This window comes from Gambusia affinis, linkage group LG17 (assembly GCF_019740435.1).
Source record: "Gambusia affinis linkage group LG17, SWU_Gaff_1.0, whole genome shotgun sequence".
NCBI lineage: Eukaryota > Metazoa > Chordata > Actinopteri > Cyprinodontiformes > Poeciliidae > Gambusia > Gambusia affinis.
The window spans coordinates 17,594,211-17,616,943 of record NC_057884.1 but is presented as its reverse complement, the minus strand read 5'-3'; the positions used below and the strand labels follow the sequence as shown (position 1 = coordinate 17,616,943).

The 22,733-nt window shown below is 39.8% G+C and overlaps 2 protein-coding genes across 3 annotated transcripts; one reads left to right on the top strand and one right to left on the bottom strand.

The window, feature by feature from the left end:
• The first annotated feature begins 690 nt into the window (after positions 1–690).
• Positions 691–8,143, top strand: LOC122819559 (thymic stromal cotransporter homolog). The gene is made up of 7 exons (XM_044096360.1): positions 691–1,409; positions 3,286–3,456; positions 4,545–4,763; positions 4,888–5,059; positions 5,846–5,929; positions 6,425–6,581; positions 6,664–8,143. The coding sequence occupies exons 1-7, from the start codon at positions 936–938 to the stop codon at positions 6,719–6,721; spliced, it is 1,335 nt and encodes a 444-aa protein (XP_043952295.1). The 5' UTR covers positions 691–935; the 3' UTR covers positions 6,722–8,143.
• An 86-nt stretch (positions 8,144–8,229) lies between these two features.
• snx30 (sorting nexin family member 30) lies at positions 8,230–22,453 on the bottom strand. Of its 2 annotated transcripts, none has more exons than XM_044096359.1 (9): positions 22,116–22,453; positions 18,904–19,119; positions 17,323–17,433; positions 17,076–17,234; positions 15,755–15,944; positions 14,808–15,007; positions 14,178–14,267; positions 13,817–13,969; positions 8,230–12,441 (listed from the first exon to the last, which is right to left on the bottom strand). In XM_044096359.1, exons 1-9 carry the CDS (start codon positions 22,248–22,250, stop codon positions 12,364–12,366), a joined length of 1,332 nt encoding a protein of 443 aa, XP_043952294.1. In that variant the 5' UTR covers positions 22,251–22,453; the 3' UTR covers positions 8,230–12,363. The 2 variants fall into 2 exon arrangements, with proteins under 2 accessions (XP_043952294.1, XP_043952293.1); XM_044096358.1 differs by having other exon boundaries at positions 18,904–19,122; positions 22,116–22,451.
• Positions 22,454–22,733: the final 280 nt, after the last annotated feature.

The following is a 22,733-nucleotide window of genomic DNA, read 5'->3' as shown; positions in this document are numbered from 1 at the left end:
CAGTCTGTCGACTCAAAAGCCTTTTATCAGTGGTTTACACCCAGTTTTGAATGTAACCTGTGCTTAGAGAAGTGATGATGTGAACACACTTTCAGAATCGTTTATATCCTAACAGGCAGGACTTCAACAAGACCAAAATACTGTTAATGTCAGTTAACAAAACCAGTGGCACGTCTTAAAGTCATGTGCCACTGACTTTTATAGTTAAGAAACTTTTATTTTATTCATAATGGAAGTAGTTAGATAAGTGGTTTCTTGTAAATGTATTCTCATAAAGGCTCTAAATTCAACTAAGACCAATTGAAGCTGGTTTTAAAAAATATCGTTAGTTGGTTTTGGACAATAGATAACTGGCAGAAACTTTAATGAAGAATAAAGCCAGTTTTTCAACTCCCTTTCTCCCCCAAAGCTCCCAAATGTTGCCCATAGATTTCCTATAGGCAACATTTATCAAAAATATGAAAATATCAACCAACACAGAGAAACATTAGGGACAGTTTGCAGATTATATTTTTGGAGCGGGCCACCCTGTGAAAGTAACAATGAACATTTAGTGATCTGTGAGAAATAATCTTTCCAGGGTTTTTTTTTTTTTTTTTGTCAGTCGCGACTTTTACACAGGTTCTTCAGGAAACAATACATGAATTAAAGGTTGAGAAAATGCTGAAAAAATTCCAAAAGGATGTTTGTTAGTTTTTTGGCACTGATCACCAACACTTTAACTGATGAATAATCAGTTAGGTTCCTACATTTTAGGGAACATCGGATGAAACACTGACAGATCGCAGCGAACAGATGAGGAAATGGACCGGCAGAGTCCCTCCCAGCCAGAGGCAGTTCACTTCTGCGACGCATTCTTGTGATTTTCATAGAAGAGCAACAACAGCAGCAACCAGTGCCTGTTGGTCCCTCTGAAGAGCCCAACACCCGAAGTCATGGCGACGCCGAGTTTGTGCCAAGCAGCCTTCGCGGTGTTTCGGCAGATAGAGCCGATCATCGTGCTGGAGCAGCTGGGCAGCACTCTCTTCGACACCGCTCTGCAGATGGTGGTGAGGGATAGGACCGCCAACATCACCGACCCCGGTCACTCCAGCGAGGAGAGCCAGCAGACGGCCATCACCAACTTCTACATGACCTATAACCTCATCATCCAGTTCACGCCCGTCATACCCGCGCTGGTTCTGGCTAGTCTCAGCGACCGCGGTTGGAGGAGGGCGCCCATCGTGGTGCCCCTGAGCGGGTACCTGCTGTCCAGGCTCGCCCTGCTCCTGGTGGTCATTTTCGGTCTTCCGCTCAAGCTGATGTTTGCAGCCGCGGTGGTTTTCGGGCTCTCCGGGGGCTTCAGCGCCTACTGGCCCGGCATCATGACTCTGGCGTCGCTCGGCTCAACGGCGGCTGATCGCTCCAAGGTTGGTGGTTTAGCACGTAAAGTGCGTTTTGATTTGAAAGGCTACTTGTTATCTATTCCCACCATCATAAAAACAAAAACTTTAATAGTTTGAATACTATTATTGGGTAAAATGTCGTTAAAAATATGAAGGGATAACTAAATGCGCATCTCAATAAATTTAAAAGTTTATTTTCGGAAGTAAGAAGGTTCAAAATTAGCATATCTCATTGAATAATTATGAATTATTTATTGTCTTATAAGACCAATGTTAATACTATGGTACACACGCATTTAAAAGACTGCATACAGTCATTATCGGCCTCCATAAAGTCGGTAAAAATGAACCTGTTTACCGAACATTGATAAATGAACATTGATAAAGAAGCAGTCTGTCCACACAGAGCTAAGGGCAGAGTCATCATTTTAAAGTTTTGTGGAAGGACAAAATGTGTTAAAGCAACAGGAAGAACAACAACCTTGAGAGAACTGTGAAGTAAAACCCAATGCAGAAAATAAAACACCTGAACTTTCTGAGCCCTGCGTAAAATCAATTTCTGCTTCAGAGACGGGTGGCAGGAACACAATGAGCTTGTAGCTGAATCATTAGCCAGATTCAGCTTTCCTGTTTCTCATCTGCTTATTGAAAACTCTCTTAGATTTTCTGTAGGGTTTAGAGCTGGTGGGTTTGCACTACCATGGGCAGCAGGGTCAGTTGCTGAGTCCTGCTGGAAAGTGGAATCAATATCTCCATAAACCTTGTGTGCAGAGGGAAGTGCACTACAATCTGTTTTTGATTTTTTTGATTTTTTTTAAACCTGGAACAAAAGCAGCAGGATCTTAATTTTCATATGAATTCCAAAATCGGTTTTAATCTGAAAAGAGGACCTTGGCACACAAAACTGTACTTTTTGACCAGGTAATCCGCTGCATGTTATCACTATCTCAGGTGACTAAACTCATGGGCCTTTGTTCTCCATGTTCTGGATACGCCTGTGTGCTGTGGAAACAAAGACTACTGCTGTAGTTAACATATTGCAATATTCCAGCACTGCTGCATACGGTAGCACAGCGCAAACAGATAAGACCTTCAGCTAATCTCACCATATTATCATGGTAAGAAGATTCATAAAGTTTTTCAACCTGGTGGCATATAATCTTTGAACACATTTTCATCTCCAGACAGCAGTTATCCATGTTATCTGCCTTTTTCCAGTTTTTTCATATGCTGAACTTTCTGTTTGAATACGGCACTCAGTGAACAACCAGCTTCTTTAACATTGAAAAACTGATTTTCTTTCATTATAATCATCAAAAATAAAATGAAAAGAATAAGTAAATAAAACATATATCATATTTCACCCTAAACCTGCATAGGGTGAGTTCACATGTTGTTCTTGTATTTAAATGAGTGAAGTAAGTTAACTTTTCAATTGCATCCTAAGTCATTGAGATGCACTTGTAGGCTCTGGCTGATATAAACCCGGTACGACTAAAACATTTTTTCTCCTTAATAATCTGTGATTCTATTTACCTTTATTTTTATTTCACCTGTCACCCTTTATCTCTCCTGCTCATAACCACTTTACAGCTTCCTCTCCCCTCTTAATGCAAAAACAGACACAGTCACATGATCACATGTGAAAGGAGTGGTTTAGATTAGCTTTCACTGCTCTCAAATATTTGCTTTTGTTGCAACATTTGGGACTTTTTTTTTATTTCTCATTTTCCTGTATGTGTCAGATTGAATCATGTGATTGTCGATGTTTTCTAGTAGTAACTGTTTGTTACATTGTAGTGCAGCTTCAGGTTTTGGAATGTGGCATGGAAGCTGCACTTTTCAGTTAGCGTTTTTTTGTCCTTTCAGAGGAATCACTTCCTGTTCTTTTGACACGCAGGTGATGATGAAAGTGGAGCTGCTGTACGGGTTAACAGGAGTGGTGGGCAGCTTGGTGTCAGGTCATCTGTTCCTGGTTTACAGCTCCAGTCTGGGAAACGGAACCGTCCTGCTCTCTGTGAGCACGCTCCTGAACCTGCTGTGCTTCATATTCGCTGCAGCCCTGCTGCAGGTCAGTGCACTCCCTTCGTCGTACCTCACAGTGATCAGGGTTTCCTCCAGGGTATTATAAGCCTGGCGGGCCACCAGGCTTTACTTGTGCCACCACCAGCCTAAGTATTGCTTATTTATTTATGTCTTTTTAAATTGTTTGCATTTTTTAAGACTATACCTATAGTTGTTGTTCAGGTATTAATCTTCCACTCTTTTAATAACACATATTTATCAAGTGATATTTTCAAATTTCCTGTCAACTTTAGATAATTTTTAACTCAAAAACACTCATGAATGACTGCCCTATCACCCAACCACTGGGTTTAGCAAGTTTTCTGGGGGAAACCTTGCTGTTACATGTTTGCCAACTTCATAGTTGGCTTGAAGTAAAAAAATATATACAATGCAAACATTTATATCCTATAAGCTTTTTCACATTTTCTCATGTTTCTGCCACAAACTTTAATGTTTTTTGTAGCCTGACAGACCAAAACAAAGTAGCAGAATGAAACATACGATGATGCTAATTGTAAGTTTTCTGCTACATCTGGCATTTTGCTCACAGGCCATAAAGCTTGGTTTTGTTCTGTTCTTCCACGCGTTTGCCGCTTCCCCTCCATGTCTCGAGGTAAACTGCAAAGACTTCCTGTAGCTTCTCTTACCACAATAACATAAAACCATATTTGTAGAATGCAAGACATTCACCTGTCCTGGCAACAGGTTCTCTAACTTTCTTGGTCTTTATGTTCTTTAACAAACCGCTTAGGCTTCAACAGAACAGAAAACTGCATCATTTTCCTTGGAGTTCACAAATATGAGCCGCTTTGTGATAGTGTCACATAAAATCAATAACGGAACCAGGTTGTTGTGTTGCAGATTTTCTGTGCTGGTTCCTCTTGCAAATGAGATTTGGATCTCAATGGGGTTTTATCTGGTTAAATAAAGGAAAAAAAATATGCTTAATATATAAAACATTTCAGTTTGTGGCTGTAATATGGCAAAATGTGAAAAAGCTTGAGTGCAGCGATAGATTGTAGTTCTCCAGGTTTGTGATTTTCTGTGACGCTCCCACTGAAGGCACATTTTGCATTTCCTTCACAATAACAGGTGAATCGAGTGAACAGCGAGAACTCAGAGGAAAGCTACCACCTCCTCTCCCACGCCTCCCGTTACACTCCTCTCATCGGGGATTGTGCCAGGGTAAACATGGTGAACGTGGTTCTCCTGTTTGCGGCGGCCTTTCTCTACGACTTTGCTGTGGGCGGAGCCATAGAGGTCCTGGGCTCCTTCGTGCTGAAATCGCCGCTCAGCTGGACGGCCATACAAGTAACGTCACATTTGTAAATGTTAGCTTGTGGCTAAATACTTTTTGATACTGTGCTTTCATACAAATGTAAAGCACAGTATCTTTCAACTGTGCTTTAAATTTGTTTCTTTGTTCTCTCTCGAGGTGGGATACGGAAGTGCGGCGGGCTGTGGGATTTTCATCACCAGTTTCCTCGGCGTAATGGTGTTTCGAAAATGCGTCGGTGACGAAACGATGATCCTGATCGGCATGCTGTCGTTCGCTGTGGGGATCTACGTCATGTCCTTCGTCACTACGACCTCCCTTTTCTACGTTGGTGAGACTGAGCGTGTTGGTTGACTCAGAACTGCATCATGAGGGAACATTTCCATAAACTGTTGTCTAATATAACATCTAATGGCACTGGAGACACCAGTCGGTGTTGATATCGTTCTGTTTCTGGGCTGTTAAAGTCAAGCTGTGCAATTTCATCCATTCAGTCTCCGTTATTTAAAATCTAAGTTATTGAAAACACAGGAACAAGAAAGAGGAAGTGAGAACGATGTGAAGCCATAAAGTCTTCCTATTCTCAGATTTTCAGACAGTGCTGAGAGCTCACAGCAGTACAATAACATACATTCTGTACTCACAAGGAAACAGCAGCGTGCTTTTTATAATATTATGTAGTGTTAGCCAAATCTCCAGGGTAAAAAAAAAAGTGACTGGGATATAATTAAGTGAAATACAGAATTGCAACAAAACACGACTTTATGCTTTATTATGGTAGCTAATAATTGGTTTTAAGCCAAGTTGAAGTTCTACTTTTTTGACTTCCTGTATTAGCTAGCTGTACTGCATTAGCCTACTAACACTAGCATGTGTGCAAACAAGAACAACAACTGGAAATTATTTGGCATTTGCTTTTTTTATATAAATATAATAGGCTATGCTTGTATAAAGAAACTAAAGGTATTTAAGTTTAGCTAGCCAGCCAACCAAAGTCAAGCAACATGGCTGGGAAAAGGCTAGCTGGGGCGAAAGAAGTTAGCATTAGCTCCAAAGCAGCCGGGGGACGCTGCCTGGAAGAATGAAAATAATAATTAATTCAACTTTGTCTCCACAGCCCGTTTATTAAACCTCTTTGCGCTCATCCCGATGCCGACAATTAGGGCCCTGGTTTCTCAGCAGGTTCCTGCGTCCCGATGTGGTGAGTTCCCGATCCGGGCCCATGTGTGACGGTAGCAAAACACGCTATTGAAAGCACATTTCACAGCAATATTTGCCTATAGAAAAATGACATGTGCTTTTATTCTTTATGAAAGTCTCTGTTTGTCCTTTTTAGCACAGTTCGCTCAAAGCACACACACAAAAAAACAATGAACTGTTTTTAACATTTCATTTAACTGGATGCAAACCAGATAAGTCATTATGGGGCCAGGCTTTCTGGATCTTAAAAAAAATGGCCTTAGAGATATCTGTTGCCCTGGGTTGTTAACATTAAATAGTCTGTGCATAAATTAAGTTGCAGAGTCATTTACTAGAAACCAGACATGGTTTAGCTGGTTCACCCAGTCTCTCTGATTTTGTTCACCAATCCTTGTAGATCACAGTTTAAATCTTTCAAACCAAATAAAAATTGTAAATGGTCCTTCAACACAGCTTTTATTTTATGATTCTTTTCTTGTTTGTTTTTTTTTGTCAGGCATTGCTCTGACCTCTCTCCAGATGACTCTAAAGGTGGCCGGCGCCGTCTACATTCCTGCTTTCACAAAGATCTATCAGAACAGTCTGACCTGGTTCCCAGGCCTAGTCTTTATGATTTCCAGCGTCATCACAGTCATTTCCATGATACCCATCAGGTACACCAAACAGAAAACTACTGAGAGGCCTATTCCTGGTACACTCTGTCTCATTTTCATTCTCTGTGTGTTCTTCCTCCAGCATTGTCGGTTGCAGGTCGGCTCAGAAGCAAGAGTTCATGAGGATTCAGGGAGACTGAAGAAGCACTACAGACATGAGCAGCGAGCTCTTTTTATTACAAGCAAACAGGGAAATGAGACGCAAGACGTAACTTAAACATGCCACATCCTCAAAGCTGCTAAAGCAGCATTTTTGGAAAATATTTGCCTACTATAATTTCCATTGTGGTGTGATGGATGGCACTTTATCTGACAAATATGCAAAACCCACTGAACAAAAACAAAAAAATAATAAAAATGTTAAGCTTTTGAAATCATGTCAAAGGTTACAGAAAAACGTCATCGTCCAGATCACTTTATCAGATGACTGTTTGTTGCTTCTGTTAGAAAAGAAGAAGTCATTTTGAAAATGACGCACGCCGGGTGCTTTCAACACTTTGGAGATTTAGGGAGTGAATCTGAACCGAGAACATTACATAAGTTGGGCCGATGTTTGGCTCTCAGGTTTTACTCGTTAATATCGTATGTTACATGTTGGACACTGGAGATTTATTAACTTGAAGCAATTATTTCAGCTTGGTACCAGTTCAGAAATGCTATTGTGAGGCTGGTTGACCCAGTCACCTAAAATTTAAAAAGCTCTACTTTTTACTTGTTTTTTTTTATTTTAAACTCAAACATCCTTGGATTCCCTGTTGGGTTCAGGTCAGAGGTCAGGCTGGGTCACCGCATACAGTCATTGGTGACTGTATGATGTTTTCATGTTTTCATGATGTAAAGTATTGTAGCTGAAATGTGTCAGAACATAAACTACTGTATGATTGATTGATTGGTATTATTTCGTCAGAAGAAATGTTCTGGGAACATGAATGTATTATTTTAAGCCTATATCTGCTGGGAGGATTATTAATTTGTGACTATTGTATTTATGTACAGTGTTTAAGAGTACATTGTTTTGTTTTTTTTTTTACTTAATTTTGACTTCATATTTGTTTAGTAAATAATGGCATGGTGGAATCAGTGGTGTTTGGTTTTATACACTTAAGATATAAATTATTGTGGGACTCGGTAAAGATCAGCTGGTTGATCCACTGACATCATAGAATTCACCACGACTGTATATTTGGCCACATTAACAAGTTTTACCGTTTCAGCTACGTATTAAGTTAAATATTTAGTCTGTCAAGGAGACTAATTTCTATTAAGCATTGTAAATATTCTTTTATGTCATTTTTACATGATTCATATTTTTCGCTGTCGCTTTTTTTACTTGATCACTGAAGTCTGCATTTGCACTCAAACCGTGAAAAAGTCATTATTTAGTCTCTGTAAAAGTAAAACTACACAATTTGAAATGCTTTTATTATACATTAGACTTATTGCTGAAGTGTGAAGTGAAATGTCCTTATTGTAGTGTTGATGCACTACAGAGTGTTTTACTGTTCATGTATCTCTTTGTTCATGCATCCATTTGAAATGAAAATAAAGTTTTGAAGACTTAACAAAACCGTATTAGTCCCGTTATGTTTTGGCACATCTTCTGACATAATTAGCGTTTCTCATTGCATTCAAATAAAAAAAAAATGAGTCGTCATTTATTCTCTTTATTGTTGGTCCAGTATATCCAAAAAATGTGGTAAAGATAAATTGCATCAAAACATCAGTATACAAGCTTATTTATAATTACAACAAATTGTTATTAACATTCGAATGTACAATCAGGGACGTAAACAGAGCACACCGGGGTGGAACAGAGAAAAACAAAAATAGATCTAATTAAACATGTGAAGTCACACAGAAAGGAGAAGAGGGCATTTGGCTTAAGAGCTTTAAAGAAAAAAAACTTCCCCGAATTAAACACCCATTCAAGTCGGTTCACTAGTGAGTCAAATGGATGCAACAGGATGCTAAAAAAAAGAAAAAAAACAAAAAAAAACAAACAATATGCCTCCCCTAATGCAAGAGTAAACTTTTATTATTTTTTTTTAAACTTTATTTTGGTGTTACAAAACCAAACACCAAGGAAAATGTTTTTTCTTCCTGGAAGAGATCCGAGGATTTACTCGTACCCGTTTATAATTTCAAAAACAAAATGATGCTTCTCACTGAGGGTGTGTTTAAAACATATTAAGCAAAAAGTAGGCGTGGAAATCTCAAGCTTAGTTGAGCTAAAATTATTCTGAAAGCTTGACATTGAAGTTCTTCCCTTTGTTTCCTTTTTATTACGATTACCAGGATTCATTTAAACTGGTCACCAACATTTCTATTCTTACCGCTATTAGAGGTCAGGACCTCTGAGTACCAATGGAGAGGTTTCCAAATAATTATTTTATAACAGCGCCCTCTACAATTATCAGCACTCCTGGTAAAACAATGTAAATAAAATTAAATGAATTCAGCTTTTTGGAGAAGCATGATCTCCTACTGAAAGTCCAAGTCTCTTTAGGCAGCAAGAAAACAAATTAAGGTTAGGAAACTTGTTTTTAAATAAAGTTCATTATTGGCACCGTAACAATTTCTATAAAACAAATGCAACAAATTATACTTTTTTAGATTCATCAGAATATCTAGAAACTTTAAATTAGCAACAGAAGGCGTTTGTTTCAAAGGAGGCAAAAATATGACTTACAAAAGGAGGTCAATTTCTCCAAATCATTTCAAAATGGGAAAGACAAGAAAACCTGCCACTCAAGTCAACTAAACATGAACTGTGCCCAACTTTATATCATCTCCCCACACACACACACACACACACACACACACAAAAGACAATCATCAAAGCTCGATGAGAAAACACTCCAGGTGAGTTTACTCTGAAACAAACAGGATGTATAATGCACATTGTTGAGTACGGGGGAGGATCTGTGATGCTGAGGGCCTGTTTCACTCCCACAGCATCACTAGTGGCTCGCTACATCAGCCACAGTTGCTTTTACGTCATCATTTATTGAGAGATTAGACTGCTGACAAGGATTAGCTTATTTTAAGACTCTTCAAACATCTTTACCAGGGTGCCAATAATTGTAAAAGTCACTGTTTTTTAAGCGAGTATACAATGTAATAAAAAAAAAAGTTTGTTTTAATACAGCAGTATTATAGTTACAACAAAACAAAACAGAACAGAAACTTGGGTCTCTTCTGCTCCCCTCTTTACTGCATCCTCATATTATTTCAGTCATTCAGGCTTTTAGTTTGAACCTCCATTACAGCCGTCTCCGGTTGTCATAGCTACCTGGAACCATAACCTCATTCTGGACCTCACATGGCCCCCCCGCACAAAAAAAGCATTTTATTTCCTTAATTTTTTATCCTTTTTTCACATCTGATAAAACAGTTAAAGAAATAGCTGCTATAAAAGGCTATAAAGGTCAAGATAGACAAATAAGAATGAGGAACAAAAAAAACAATGAAGCTGACAACATCCACAAGTTGCAGACACTAAATCAGCCTTCATGTTTGGTTGTATAGAGGGCAGGTCTGGTAATGTGGCATCAGCTTAAAAAAACAAAACAAACAAAAAGCAGAAATCTAAACGAACAAACAAAAAAAACGTACCTTTATTTCAAAAATCTCTTCTTTTACCAGACAGATAATACTGTCTGAGGCTACATCTGTGCAAAAATGAACAAAAACTAAACGCTAACATGATGTTGGGTTAATGTCACATAGCTGAGCTTGCCCTGAAATCCTTGGTCACATTTTGCTACTTAACACCAAGTCTCACTGACTCAACCACACACAGCTGAGGGTAGGGAAAAAAATGATGACGTTTCAGCAGGTTTCATCTTCCTCTTGTGGTTGAGAGCCATCAAAGGAGCACTGTTTGATCCGAGGGCAGCAAAGTGATTTTTTCCCCTTTAAAATTGAGATCAAGTAAAGAATATAAGGGGGAAAAAATTGATATTTTCAGCAGGCTGCTTCCGTGTTTCTAATATTTTCCAATTGAGTCACAGCTCTGCAGATGATTGCACAAAGTCAATACTGTGAGCAAGCTGAACCGATGTATACTGGAAAGGATTTGCTCTGTCAATTGGCTTCATGCAGTTTCTGTTTGATAAGTAACTGAATATATTAAAGCACAATGGAATCACCTTGGATGCAAGTCCTGCAACAGGTTGTCTTTCTGAAGCAAAATCAAATTTTTACTGGGCGGTTTTAAGAATGATTCACTATTTCCAGCTCTAAACTTTTTTCGTTTTTGCATTAAAGTACTCACTTTTTCCTCAAAGTTATTCCAAGGCCATATCCCACACTACTTAACATTCCCAAGGAAGGCTGGAATATTAAACTACTGTGACTTTAAGTGATTGTTACAACCACTTTAACAACCGAATCCAGCAGAAGTAGAGAATGAGAAGTAGAGTAAAACTTTGCCACTAGGTGGCGCTGTTACACACTTATCAAAAGAGCCCAGAATGCAAAACTAGAATATTTCCTGGTTTGGTTTTATCATGACGCTTATTATTGATTTAACTGGTGCTGGAAAAGAATGTGGGAAAATATTTCTGAAATGTTGTTAAACAGCTACTAGAGGGCGTCAAGGTTGATATTCCTGTGATAATATTTGGATATAAAGATCCAAAAAAACAAAAAAACCCAATTATATTTCCGATGAAAAATGATTTAGTCAAATTAAAAGTTTTGATGTAACAATTTCAGAGTTTTACCTTCTAATAGAAACAAAAAATTAAAAATAAAAACAAAATAAAAATCAAACCAAATTTTTTTGCAGTTATTCCCATTCGTCAAGAGAAAACAAAAAGCCACAATCCAATAAATTTGGTAAATAAACATTTATATACATACATACAATTTTAATCCACATAAAATTGCATCACATTAAATAAATAAACCTATAATTTTGGCTAATAATTAAAAAAATAATAATTCCAGATTTATTAATGAAAAATTAGCAATGGATCACATTATTTACAACCAAGTCCAGATGTATTAAAGTTTGTCATTTGTTCTGTGCTGCATTTGAGAAAGAAATTCTTAAAATTATCGAATCTGATTGGTTGGGCTGCACATCAATTCAACTATAGACCAATCCTCTTGTCTGCAGCAACGCTAGCCCCGCCCAAACACTTCCATTACCAGTTCTAACAAAATAAGCAGAAGAAAGTGTGAACTAAATTTAGAAAAATCATTATGTCTGCTTGTAGCTCAAAAAAAATAATAAATGTTCTCATTTCGTTATTCTTTTTAATAAATAATAATCAGTAAAGGTGTTAAATTCTTTACAACTTTAATTGACTTAGCACATATATAAATATTTATTTACCAACTTATTGATATATTGAACTGCGGCATTTCCGGTCCTCGATACCCATTTGGCTCAGTGTGAAAACAGAGAGGGCGGACGAAAAACGCATCTCTCCACAAATGTAGATAAATAAACACAAGCAGCATTGGCAACAACAACAAACAAACAAAAACGACCGTTAATCTGAAATATTAGGTAGAAAAAGTCCATAAAAATAGAAAACAACAAAAAAACGGGTCTGTACAGAAGATTCTCCACTGTCCCAGCTGACCTCAAACACACCAATCATTACCTTTCTTCCCAGGCCGAATTGGCGTGGAAGGCGGCCGCTCTCCGTGTCATCGTCATTGTTTCTCTCAGGGTAGCAGGAGGCGGACCGCTGGTGGTTAGAACCTGCTGCCCCGTCGCTGGTTTTCCTTGGCTTGGCTGAGCGTGACGTTCAAGTACGCGTTCAGTTCAGTTCGTATCGCTCGTTTTGTCCTCAGTCTGTTTTTCCTGGAGGAGCGTTATGAGGGACTCCCACGCTGCCTGGCTCTGCACAGAGGGGAGATTTATTTGTAATTACAATTCATACCTCTCCAGATACCTCTTCTGAAGTAAATAAAATAACAAGAAGAAACACCAAAAAAGTACAGCGTATTTCAATTTGTAAATGTTTCCATGGATTAAACGGTGCTTACAGAGAAGTAAATTTAGTTCACAAGCTGCTGATGCTGCTTTTATGCTCTGCTGTATTCAGGAGAGTGTTTCCTCCATTAGTTGGACTGTCAATGAGCAGGCAGGGTTAAACACAAACGCTTCACGTCGCACTTGTGAGTCTCTTGCTTGTTGCTAGCAGTGGCGTTTTTCTGAACCATGTTGTGCGATGCTAGTAGCTCCGCCCTAACTGGACCGCCTTTTTGTCCTACATGGACCTACAACTGAAACGGGCCCAGGAATGGTGCTCAGCAGGTCGGCCATTTTTACAATGGAAAATAGTGACTATTAGAAAATAGCTCATTGGGAAGTCAAATTTTTTTTTTTGCTCTGCTACTTTGTGAGTTGGAAGCGGTTCGGGAACCACTGAGAAAAATTTCAAACTGGACTTGTTTTGGCTTACTTCTTCGCTCCACTCTTTCTTAAAGGTCATGTTTTCTTCAACCTGAGCTGTACATCTCTGAAGCTCCTCTAGAGCTACAAAACCCAACTCTCCTGGAACAAAGAGTCAGTTTAGGTCGACACACAACCACCGTATTTATAGCAAGATTAAATCACAGACGACATACTAATGAGCTCTGAAGACTGTTAGTTGCACTGATTTCCTTTAGGGGTATTAGGATAGAGGGGTGGGGGTGCATACAAATGCATACCACGTTTATGATTTTCATTTTAAATAATTTGGAAAACCAATATACACTTTACGATCCACTTAGGAACTCTCAGGGTATCGCCAAGTTTCAGTAATTCAAATTTAATACTTTTTAAGACCTTATTAATGACAACTGAATAACATTTGAGACAGAAAAAGCAAGAAATCTATGTGAAACAGAAAGTGACATCTCTCCCTCTGCATTCATGTACTATGGAACTTGCACGATGACACACAAACTTGAGGCGCAACATAAGAAAATTGAGAAATGTTCAACTTTGGTTGCCGTTGTGTCATGTGTGCTGGACTTGCCCCAAGTGTCAATGACTAAGATTATTTAAGGCCAGTTTACATTTTGTTTTATTTTTTTAGATACAGAAATTTAAGACTTTTTAAGAATGTGTGAATGTCCAGATTGGGCAAAATTACATAAAATCTCAAGACAACAAAAATGTTTGGTCTTGTTGCATTAAACACAAAAACGGGGGGGTTTTTTGCAGGGCACTGTGACATCACACGGCGGAGATTTGGGTTGCTTTCAGGTTGACCTCGGCCGTGTACCTTTTCATAATAGTTGATGTTTTTGTCGGCCATGCCCGTGAGGAGCTGTTTGAAGTCTTGCCTCTTGTTCCGCTGCCAGCGTTCCCAGTCTGCTTTCAGGTCAGCATTGAAACACTCCACTTTGTCCTGGCACTTCTCCACTTCCACAGGAATCTGCAGCAGAGCAGACAAAACTAGAGCTAGCGGGGACCGGGCTCAACGCTACAAGCCGCAGCGTGGAGGGGGGAAAAGAATCGAGACACTTTTACTCTCTAGACATGCAACAAATACGGCGACAGTTCACTAGAACCAGCTGAAAAATCAAACAATCCTAATAGACTATTGTGAAATTCAATCAAACAAGAAGAAGGGTGTTGCTTACGGGCGTCCGATCTTCTTGTTTGCGTAACACGGCGGCTTCCAGGCGGCCCTCGTACTCCGCTTGAACTTGGTCTCGCTTCCTCAAAACGTTCTGTTGTCAGACAGAAAGCTTTCCAAGTTAGTAGGAACACAGCGCAGCCTCGGAGAAACAGCATGTGACCAATGTGAGACGCAGACAGTTCTGCTGAGTCTTGAGCTGGACAGGACATGATGCATGCAAGAAAAAAAAAAAAGAAAAAAAACTCTGGTGGAACCATTTTTAGTTTGGGGGATGCAGCTCTGGGTTTGAAAGTGGAAGAAACTTTTTTCTTTATTTATTATATTTCACAAACATATAATGACGTCAGTTAAGTTTCATCATGATACTGATAAAATATTCAAACTGCAACAGTCTTTCGTCAGAGGCCTCTTCAGATTTGTGGCAAGACTGACTGTTGATGGAAAGCATCGGCTGTGGACATGACAATGACTCTGAAGATGATACGAGTTCGGTTTTATTCCCCAAATGGGAATAAAATATATACATATTTCGCTACACATTTAGAGAAATATACATGATATCGGTCCAAATGTTCATATTGTTGCATTCCTAATATGAGTTATGATAACGGTGATCTAACTGCGCTCTTACCTTCATAGACTCGATGTAGAGAACGTATTCTCTGAGAACAGGAAGGAAGTCCTGGCTCATGTTGTCACTCAGATCCTCCAGAGCGCCACAGCTTGTCGTCACGCAGCCGGCCACGCCCTCCAGGGGGCGCTGCAGCTGCTCCTCTGATGCAGCCCAAGCGGAGTAGACGGCGCCGTACTCACGCAGCTCTGTCAGGTACTCTGGGAGCAAAATCGAAAAGGACAGCAGGGCAAGTTGAGCGAGGCATTCTCATCTAGAGAGCGAATCATTTTCTTTTCTTCAGTGGAGAAGAAACTGGGACTAAACAGTCTGACACACTCTCTGCAACTGATTAAAGTCCCCATCTTATCTGGGTACATGGTTGTGTCTAACGCCGCACATCAACAGCCCCAACAGATGGTGCATTTCACACGGCAGGTATTTACAGCATCACACATCATGCATGAGTCAGGTGAGCGGGGTCAGCAGCTTTTCCTCCTTCCTCACTGCTGAGTGCAGGAAGAGTTTCTCCTGAGTTTCTCTTTCAAACATACAGCTTATTTTAGACAACCTGTTTGTTTAGATTTATGATGAAAAGGTTCAAACTATCATTCAGATTAACGTCATCAGCTCTGGCTGCATGTTTATTGCTAGCATGGATGTAAAATTGCAGTCAACGTTAGGCACCGCAAACACAAAATCTTACTGTGTATTTTTGGTCTAGTGGAAATATCTTAAAATGAGACAAAACTAAAAAGCAACTTTTTAAGAAGATATAGGAGCTTCTATTAAGTCAATAATTCCTTATTATTTATAAACTGTACTGGACATGCGTGAAAAAATATCTGCCAATGGACCTTGTATTTCTTCATCAATATTAAAGAATGATTGACTAAAACAAACTGCAATTTCTTGCTGAAAAGTTACTTTTGCCTGTGCGTGTTGTCCAGCAGGCTCTCTGATTATACCTGACTGCTCTCGGAGGATTCGCTGAGAGATGCGATCGATGGTTCCCAGTTTCTGGCTGAATGTGTCCAGATACTCTCCCATGGCGCAGAACTCAGCCGGCCGCGCCCGCAGCTTGTAGCCTCCGGCCACGTTCTTCACAGATTCACCCACTTTGGTCAGCAGGGCCAGACCCTGACGCTTGTTCAGGTCCTGCAAAGACATGTGTCGTCAGGGCAACCAGTAAAGATTAAAAAAACCCATAAAAACAAAAGAGGCCCTACTTATAACATGCAGCAGACAGAAACCTGGGTGACGTTAAGCTGCCACTTTTTATAACAACTGTGAACTTTGGGGACTTCTTCTTCCCTCCTAACAGAGTGGTAAAGAAAATATAGTTTACCTACAGACTTGTTTATATCAGTTCAAGTTCTTCTGAACTTTTAAATGACTGGCCCTACTGTAAACATCCACAAGTTTTGGTGAGTAACTATGCTTGTATAGTCACATGCTGAGTAACATCTTATTTACACCACAGATCAAGGGGTTGGCAACCTTTACCCACGCTGATCAAGTTAGAGCTGTAAATGTTAAATGAAAAAAAAAAAAAAGCAAAGAAAAAAACCTTTTATACATTTTAAATTTGTTATTTTTAAAAGAACCGTCATATTTTTAGGTTTTACTATAAAAATAGAATGGGTGCATTTTATTCTATCGATATATGATTTAAAAAAAAAAAAAAAAGAGAAAAAGAAAGGACCCAAAAATTGATCAGGAATGTCGATATAAAAGGAACATTCCTGGTACTTTAAGCTTTCCGTTGTGGAAATTATTGCAGTTATTTCACAAATGATTGGCAGTTAAGAAAAAAATCTGGAAAACCTCCTAAAACCTGCATTTGTTTTATCCATCTTTAATAACCTTTATTGGTTCTTTCCTATTTTTAGCCAATTTAAAAGATATTGAGGAAGACCCAAAGAGCCACAGGCTGCGGATCTCTGCCATATCACAATGGAAAATTGTGGATAACTGGCATTTACATCCTTACGTATATTATTCGTTTATGTTTTTTAAAGTTGGCTAAAGTTACTATATGTATTGTTTTAGGACTTGGCTGGGCATTATTTCCAGTGATTTTGTATTAAAAAATATATTTTTAAAGTAGGATGTTTTGGATGGATTTATTTAACGTCGTTTAACATGCAGAGAGCGCTGTGAAAGATTCTCTACTGTGTTCCACATTCATATGAATGTGGAACACAGTAGAGAATCTCTACTGGTCTGTTTTCCTTTTCTGGCACACTTGAGATGATTTATTAGAGTCTGAGTCCAGCACTGCCTTACCTTGGCAGTCAGGAAGGCATTAAGATGTGGGTTAAAAGACAGAACTGGGTGGTCCGCGACTCGCTTCAGAAACTTGTCCAGAGCCTTCATCCTCGTGTCCACAAACTCCTCGGAGAAGCGGTCCACCACACCCTTCATCACAAACTTCTCTGGCAGCGGCTGGAGACAGAGGAGAGGGGGAGGGAATGTGAATGAGGAGCGTCTCGACAGGAACGCAGCGCAGAGAGGGGCAGCTTGTGGGACGTACAGGGACGAGGTGGGTCGGCTGGCTGTCCTCTAGTTTTATCCTCAGCCAGTCGAAGTCCTGGTAGCGCCGCCGCACGCTGTACTCCGGAAGGTCAAACTCTATCCGTGTTGTCTGGGGGGAAAAGAAAGAAATAAACACATTTCACAAACACACTGTGTCCCCATTAACACTTTGTGCTCTCATTTGGCTGAGGCACCGCTGTGCAGCCTCAGAAACCAAGCGCCTTGTTGCTCATAGCAGCTGTCTCCATGTAGCCCTGAGATTTAGCGGATTACTGCCATAACAACAAGTAAGCACAAACTTTTTATAGCTGTTAAATATAGAAGCTAAATCTTTTGACAGACTTCACTTCATCACAACCTTCAGGATGACATTCTGAAGGAGCTGTGGGTCGTTTTTGGCACTCCTCTGTGTGTTTTCAGTTTGGATTGTTGAAGGCCTTAAAATAACAGAACTAGTAAAGTTAAACAAACTTTTCTCCTTTTTTCTGAAGCATTCCCTCTAATTTAAACAGCGTTGAGGTCAGGACCTCGGGGAAGCCTTTCCATACTCAATAATGTAAGCACTTCTTGCCATATGTTTGGAAGTCACCGTCACAGAGGTGTCAGTTTTGAAGCCAAAGGTTTTCTTTTTATTTCTCTACCAGTTCCAATCACGGAAACCTGGCTGCAGGGACTTTCAGTTCATGGCAGCGCTGCGATTGAAAAGCGCTTTGTTGTTCCTGACGCATTTCTTTCCAAAGTAAGATTCAAGTTTTCCTCCAGGCTTTAGTGAAGGTAATTTCAACTTTATATCTGAAGCTTTAGGATTAAAGGACTCTGCTTTTGAGCTCATTTTATCATTTCTAGAATGAATTTTTTTTTGTGTGTGTGAAAAATGCAATCTTTAAATTGAGATCTATTCATGACAAGGAGAAAAAAAATATGCATTAAAGCTGCAGTATGTAACTTTTATTAAAAACATTTTTTTTTTCATATTTGTTAAATCTATCACCACAGTGTGACAGTATGAGACAGATAATTTGTGAAAAAGATTCATCATCTCCTCCTGAGCTACGACTGCCATCTGAAGAAATGCGCCGTTCCAACCCAAAAACAGCCAATCAAGAGACAGGAGGCGTGTCTTAGCACTGTCAATCATGCTTGTGAACGCGCTGCTAAATTGTGAATACATTAGTTGTATTCACAACATGGGCTTTCGTCGCTATTAATTGCAGAGAAACAACTTACCGTGACATAAAAACTATTTATTCATGCTAAATAGCTTTAGCATTCACAACTAGCTCTGGTGTGGGGAACTAGCTACAGCCTTGCAGAGAGGTTGTTTCTGAACGAGCACTGTATTTCTGCAGGGAGGAGTTGCAGGAGCTTGATTTTTTTCAAATGATCTCTCATGTTTTAATAAATATGTTAAAAAAAAAAAGAACAAAAAACATTTTTTTCATTAAAAGTTGCATACTGCAGCTTTAACATGGTGGAGCAATGATGCTGAAGGCAACTTTGAAGATTGTGAAAGGATTAGTCAAATATAGTTAAAGCTGGTTTAAAACCAGGCAGAGCCTGTCATGAGCTGAGAACCAACCTTAGTGGAGACTCTGTAGGTGATGTACGTCTCCATGGTGGAGACGTGCTTCTTGGGGTCGTCGACAGTGACGAAAAGGTCGCGGGGTTCTCCAGAGCCAAACGGGTCGTGAGCGTCGGCCTCCAGCTCGCAGTCCAGCTGCAGCCTGCTGATCAGTACCGACGCAGAGGCGGGGCTGGAAATCTCCAGCGGCGTGCCGTTGGTCAGGCCCGGTTCCTGCTGGGAAACCGAGGAACACGACAGCGACGTCACGGTGGCGTTCTTACAAGGAGGCTGGCAGACAAAGAGCTCCCTGATAGAACCACCGTAACGCTGACAAAGTTGTTTTTCATTGTCAATGGCGCATTGTCGGGACAGCGTGAACACGATGCGCAGCCCAGATCAGCTTTCCGATTCATAACTGCACAGGAAGAATTGAGGGCTTCGTTTTTCAATCTTGGAGGAAGTTGCAAAACTTTCCCAACAGACCCAGTAACAATGCATACTGACTCGCATGCAGAAGTTTCACCTAGAAATGGAGTGAAGTGCACCACAGGAAGTGAGGAAAACCAGTGCTTTAGCTAAATATCCTTTTAAAGAGGAGACGTGTGCAACGTGTCAAACTCAGGCAGCGTGAAAAGAAGAGGAGAGGAGAAGAGAGGAGAAAAGAGGAGAGCTGCCCCTCCGTCTTCCGTTCCTCAGTCCACTTCACATGCACACACAAACACATTACGTCCACTGCTGGCAGACAGAAAACACACACCAATAGGCTGCTGACAGAGGAAATCTACCTCTGGACTGCTGACCGGCTCTGGTAATCACAGCTCAGATAATTACACTGCATCAGGACATTACTGTGAATGAACAACCAGGCCAGCGAAGCTGCAAACAACGTATCCTGGAAACAAAACTCTGAAACTGCTTTTTTTGGTTTGATCTTTTTTTTCTTCTTTTAATATTAAGCAACTGACACTTCTCTGTTGGGTCCAGAAAGAGAAGAAGTTACTGAAAGTACAAATAATTTCCTGTGTTATATTACAATAGCTTGTAATTTGACCACAAGATGCATTTTTTATTCTTCCTTCTACCTCCAAAAAACACTTCCTCGTGCAATTACTGGTCTACGGGAATTTGTCTCTACCAGCTTTTAAATTGGTTAAAAGCCATGAAAATCAATTTTCTCATCTTACTTCAGATGAGCAAACTGTTAGAGATTCAGGTCTGGACTTGAATAGAAAAATACTTTGATCTCACACATTTCATTGGTTCAATATTTAAGATTATTCAACAGTCTCACATCTCTTGGAGCATCTCAACAGTTTTTCCACCTTGTATTTAAGAAGAGCATCCCAAACTATGATGCTGGCACCACCATGGCTGTTTGGGGCAGCGGTTTGCAAGTTTTACAACCCAAACAAACATTTTTACTCTCAGCTCTGCTACATAAAACCTGTTTAGAGCCACGAATGTTACATTACCTTTTGAAAAACGAAAACGTAAAATATCGGAGACATATGTACTATAGAACTACAACTTAACTATGTTTAGGTTTAAAAATTAAAAAAAAAACTTATGCAAACAGAAAATTGGAAAAATACTTAAATAAAAGCATTTTCAAGATAATGACAAGAAATATTTATCTACAAAAAATATTTTACTTTAAGTGTCATTCTGGTCCTTAGCTGCTGATAGATATGTATGTAGTTGTGTCATGCTTTATCCGTTTTTAAGATGGTGGACTGAACTGGTCCATGTGATGTTTAAAGCTTTAAATATTGTTTTATAACCCAACCCTGCTTTAACTGTCTCCTCTTTATCCCTAACCTGTGTTTCTGCCTCTCCATGATTATATTTGTTTGCTAATATTCTCTAACAAACCTCTAAAACACCCAAAGTACTAGATGGATTTAACTTAAAACTAAATAAGTGAAATCTAAAGGCAGTTTAATTGAATTATTTTAGAGATGTTAGAGAAAAGGGGACTATAAACAAATCCACACCACACGTTTAAGATCTTTAGCTGTTAAAAACCACATCTCGTTCTTATCCATTTCCCAATGATGTTGTATTTCTCCAGCTACGTCGATTACATTGACCTCACTGTCCTGCATTTAACAGGAAGAGAGAACAGAAGGACAAGAGCAGCAACAACACTCAGAGCAGGTAAACACTCAGTAAGAGCAAATTTCAGGTGCTCTTACTGACAATGATTAACCGCTGATTTGAGACTGGTGCTACAGTCGCAGCTCCAAGATGAGTAAAAAGCTCTGTGACCTGCTTGCATGCTCCAGCTATGTTGACACAGCTCTCATAGGTTGTTAAGGAGGCCATTTATCCTCCACCCCGCTTATGCATTGTGTGTGTGCTGTGTTTGTGTTTTCTAAGCTGAAAACAGATGAAGCTGAGTAGGTGTCAAGCTACAAATGTGTCAAAAAAAAAAGAAAAGAAAAAGAGGTGAAAATACAAGAACACACAAATCTTTTTGTTAGTGTTCTTGATCTGTGGATTTTCTAACAGATAATAACCTGAAAATTAAAACAACAGTTTGGATGTAGAGTTCACCTGTGTGTGATTTACTGTCAATTTAAACACAACTGGGCTGTAAACGTCACACCCTTTGGAACATGGTGGCAGCATCATGTTTTGGGGACATTTGCAATGTTCAAAGTTGCAAAAGCAGGAACAGAGTTTTAACCTCCAGCAGAACAACCTTAAACAAGCATGTGTCACATTGACCTAGTCAAAGCACAGACTTTAATCAAATTAAGAATTTGATAAGGCTTGAAATCGATGTGTAGAGACGTTCTCTGTCCAATCTGTCAAAGCTTGAGCTATTTTACAAAAAAGAGTGGGCACAGATTTCAGTCTTTATTGGAAAAAAGGTTGTGGTCTCTATTATGTACGACATTGTCTTGATCAGTCACGGAAAAACTCAATAAAAACATTACAGATTTTTGTTTTAACTTGACAAAATGTATACTGTATGTTGCACTATGAGCTGTATGATCTTAACAAAAAAGTTATTTCGGTTTTGATTAATGAGATTTGATTCAGTTCAAAAGGCAAACTTGAGTTTAATCTCTAAAAATCAAGTTCCAACCTACTTACGATGTTGGAAGCAAACAAGTTAGAATTTCCATATGCTCGCTCCACAGAGTTAAGTTTGGTGTCTGCTTCTCTTTTTTTCCCGTGTTTTCCTATAAGCGCACAGCTAGCTCCTAGCCCATCCTCACCTTATCTTTCTCTGCGCTGATGGTGACATCGTGCCCTGGGGACAGGGGCTCCTCGGCGGCGGACAGCGGGTGGAGGATCTCCGTGATGAGCTTCTGCCCCGAGCTGGCCAGGCCTCTCGGAGCGCCGACACTCATCCCTGCTGAGGGCGGGAAGACGTGGCCGGTTATCGGGCTTAGCGGCTGGCGAGCGGCTCGGTGCGTTTGGGCGGACAGAGGAGATGGTTTTTCTACCTCAACCTCCTCCTCAGATGAGATGTTAACAACAGCCGCTAGTTGATCACAACAGTCAGCTGACCTACACTGCCCAGCTCCGGATGTTCATCTAAAAGACCCCGGTTGTAAACACGTCAACGGCTGACAATCCAAAGATCGTCTATTAAGAAGAGGCGCAAACTGATCGTTGAAATAGATGCATCTACAGCTCTACTATTTTACTAGCAAATTAGCCATACGCCGCCTTGAGCTAATGCTAATGGTTAGCCAGAATTAATGAGATTTGAAGCAAAAAGTAACTTTATAGTTGGAGTTTTTAAGCTAAATTACGGTTAAAAATATTGACCTCAGAAAGCCACGCGGTGTTGAGCCCATGTTTCCTCCACAATTTTGTGTTCCAACATT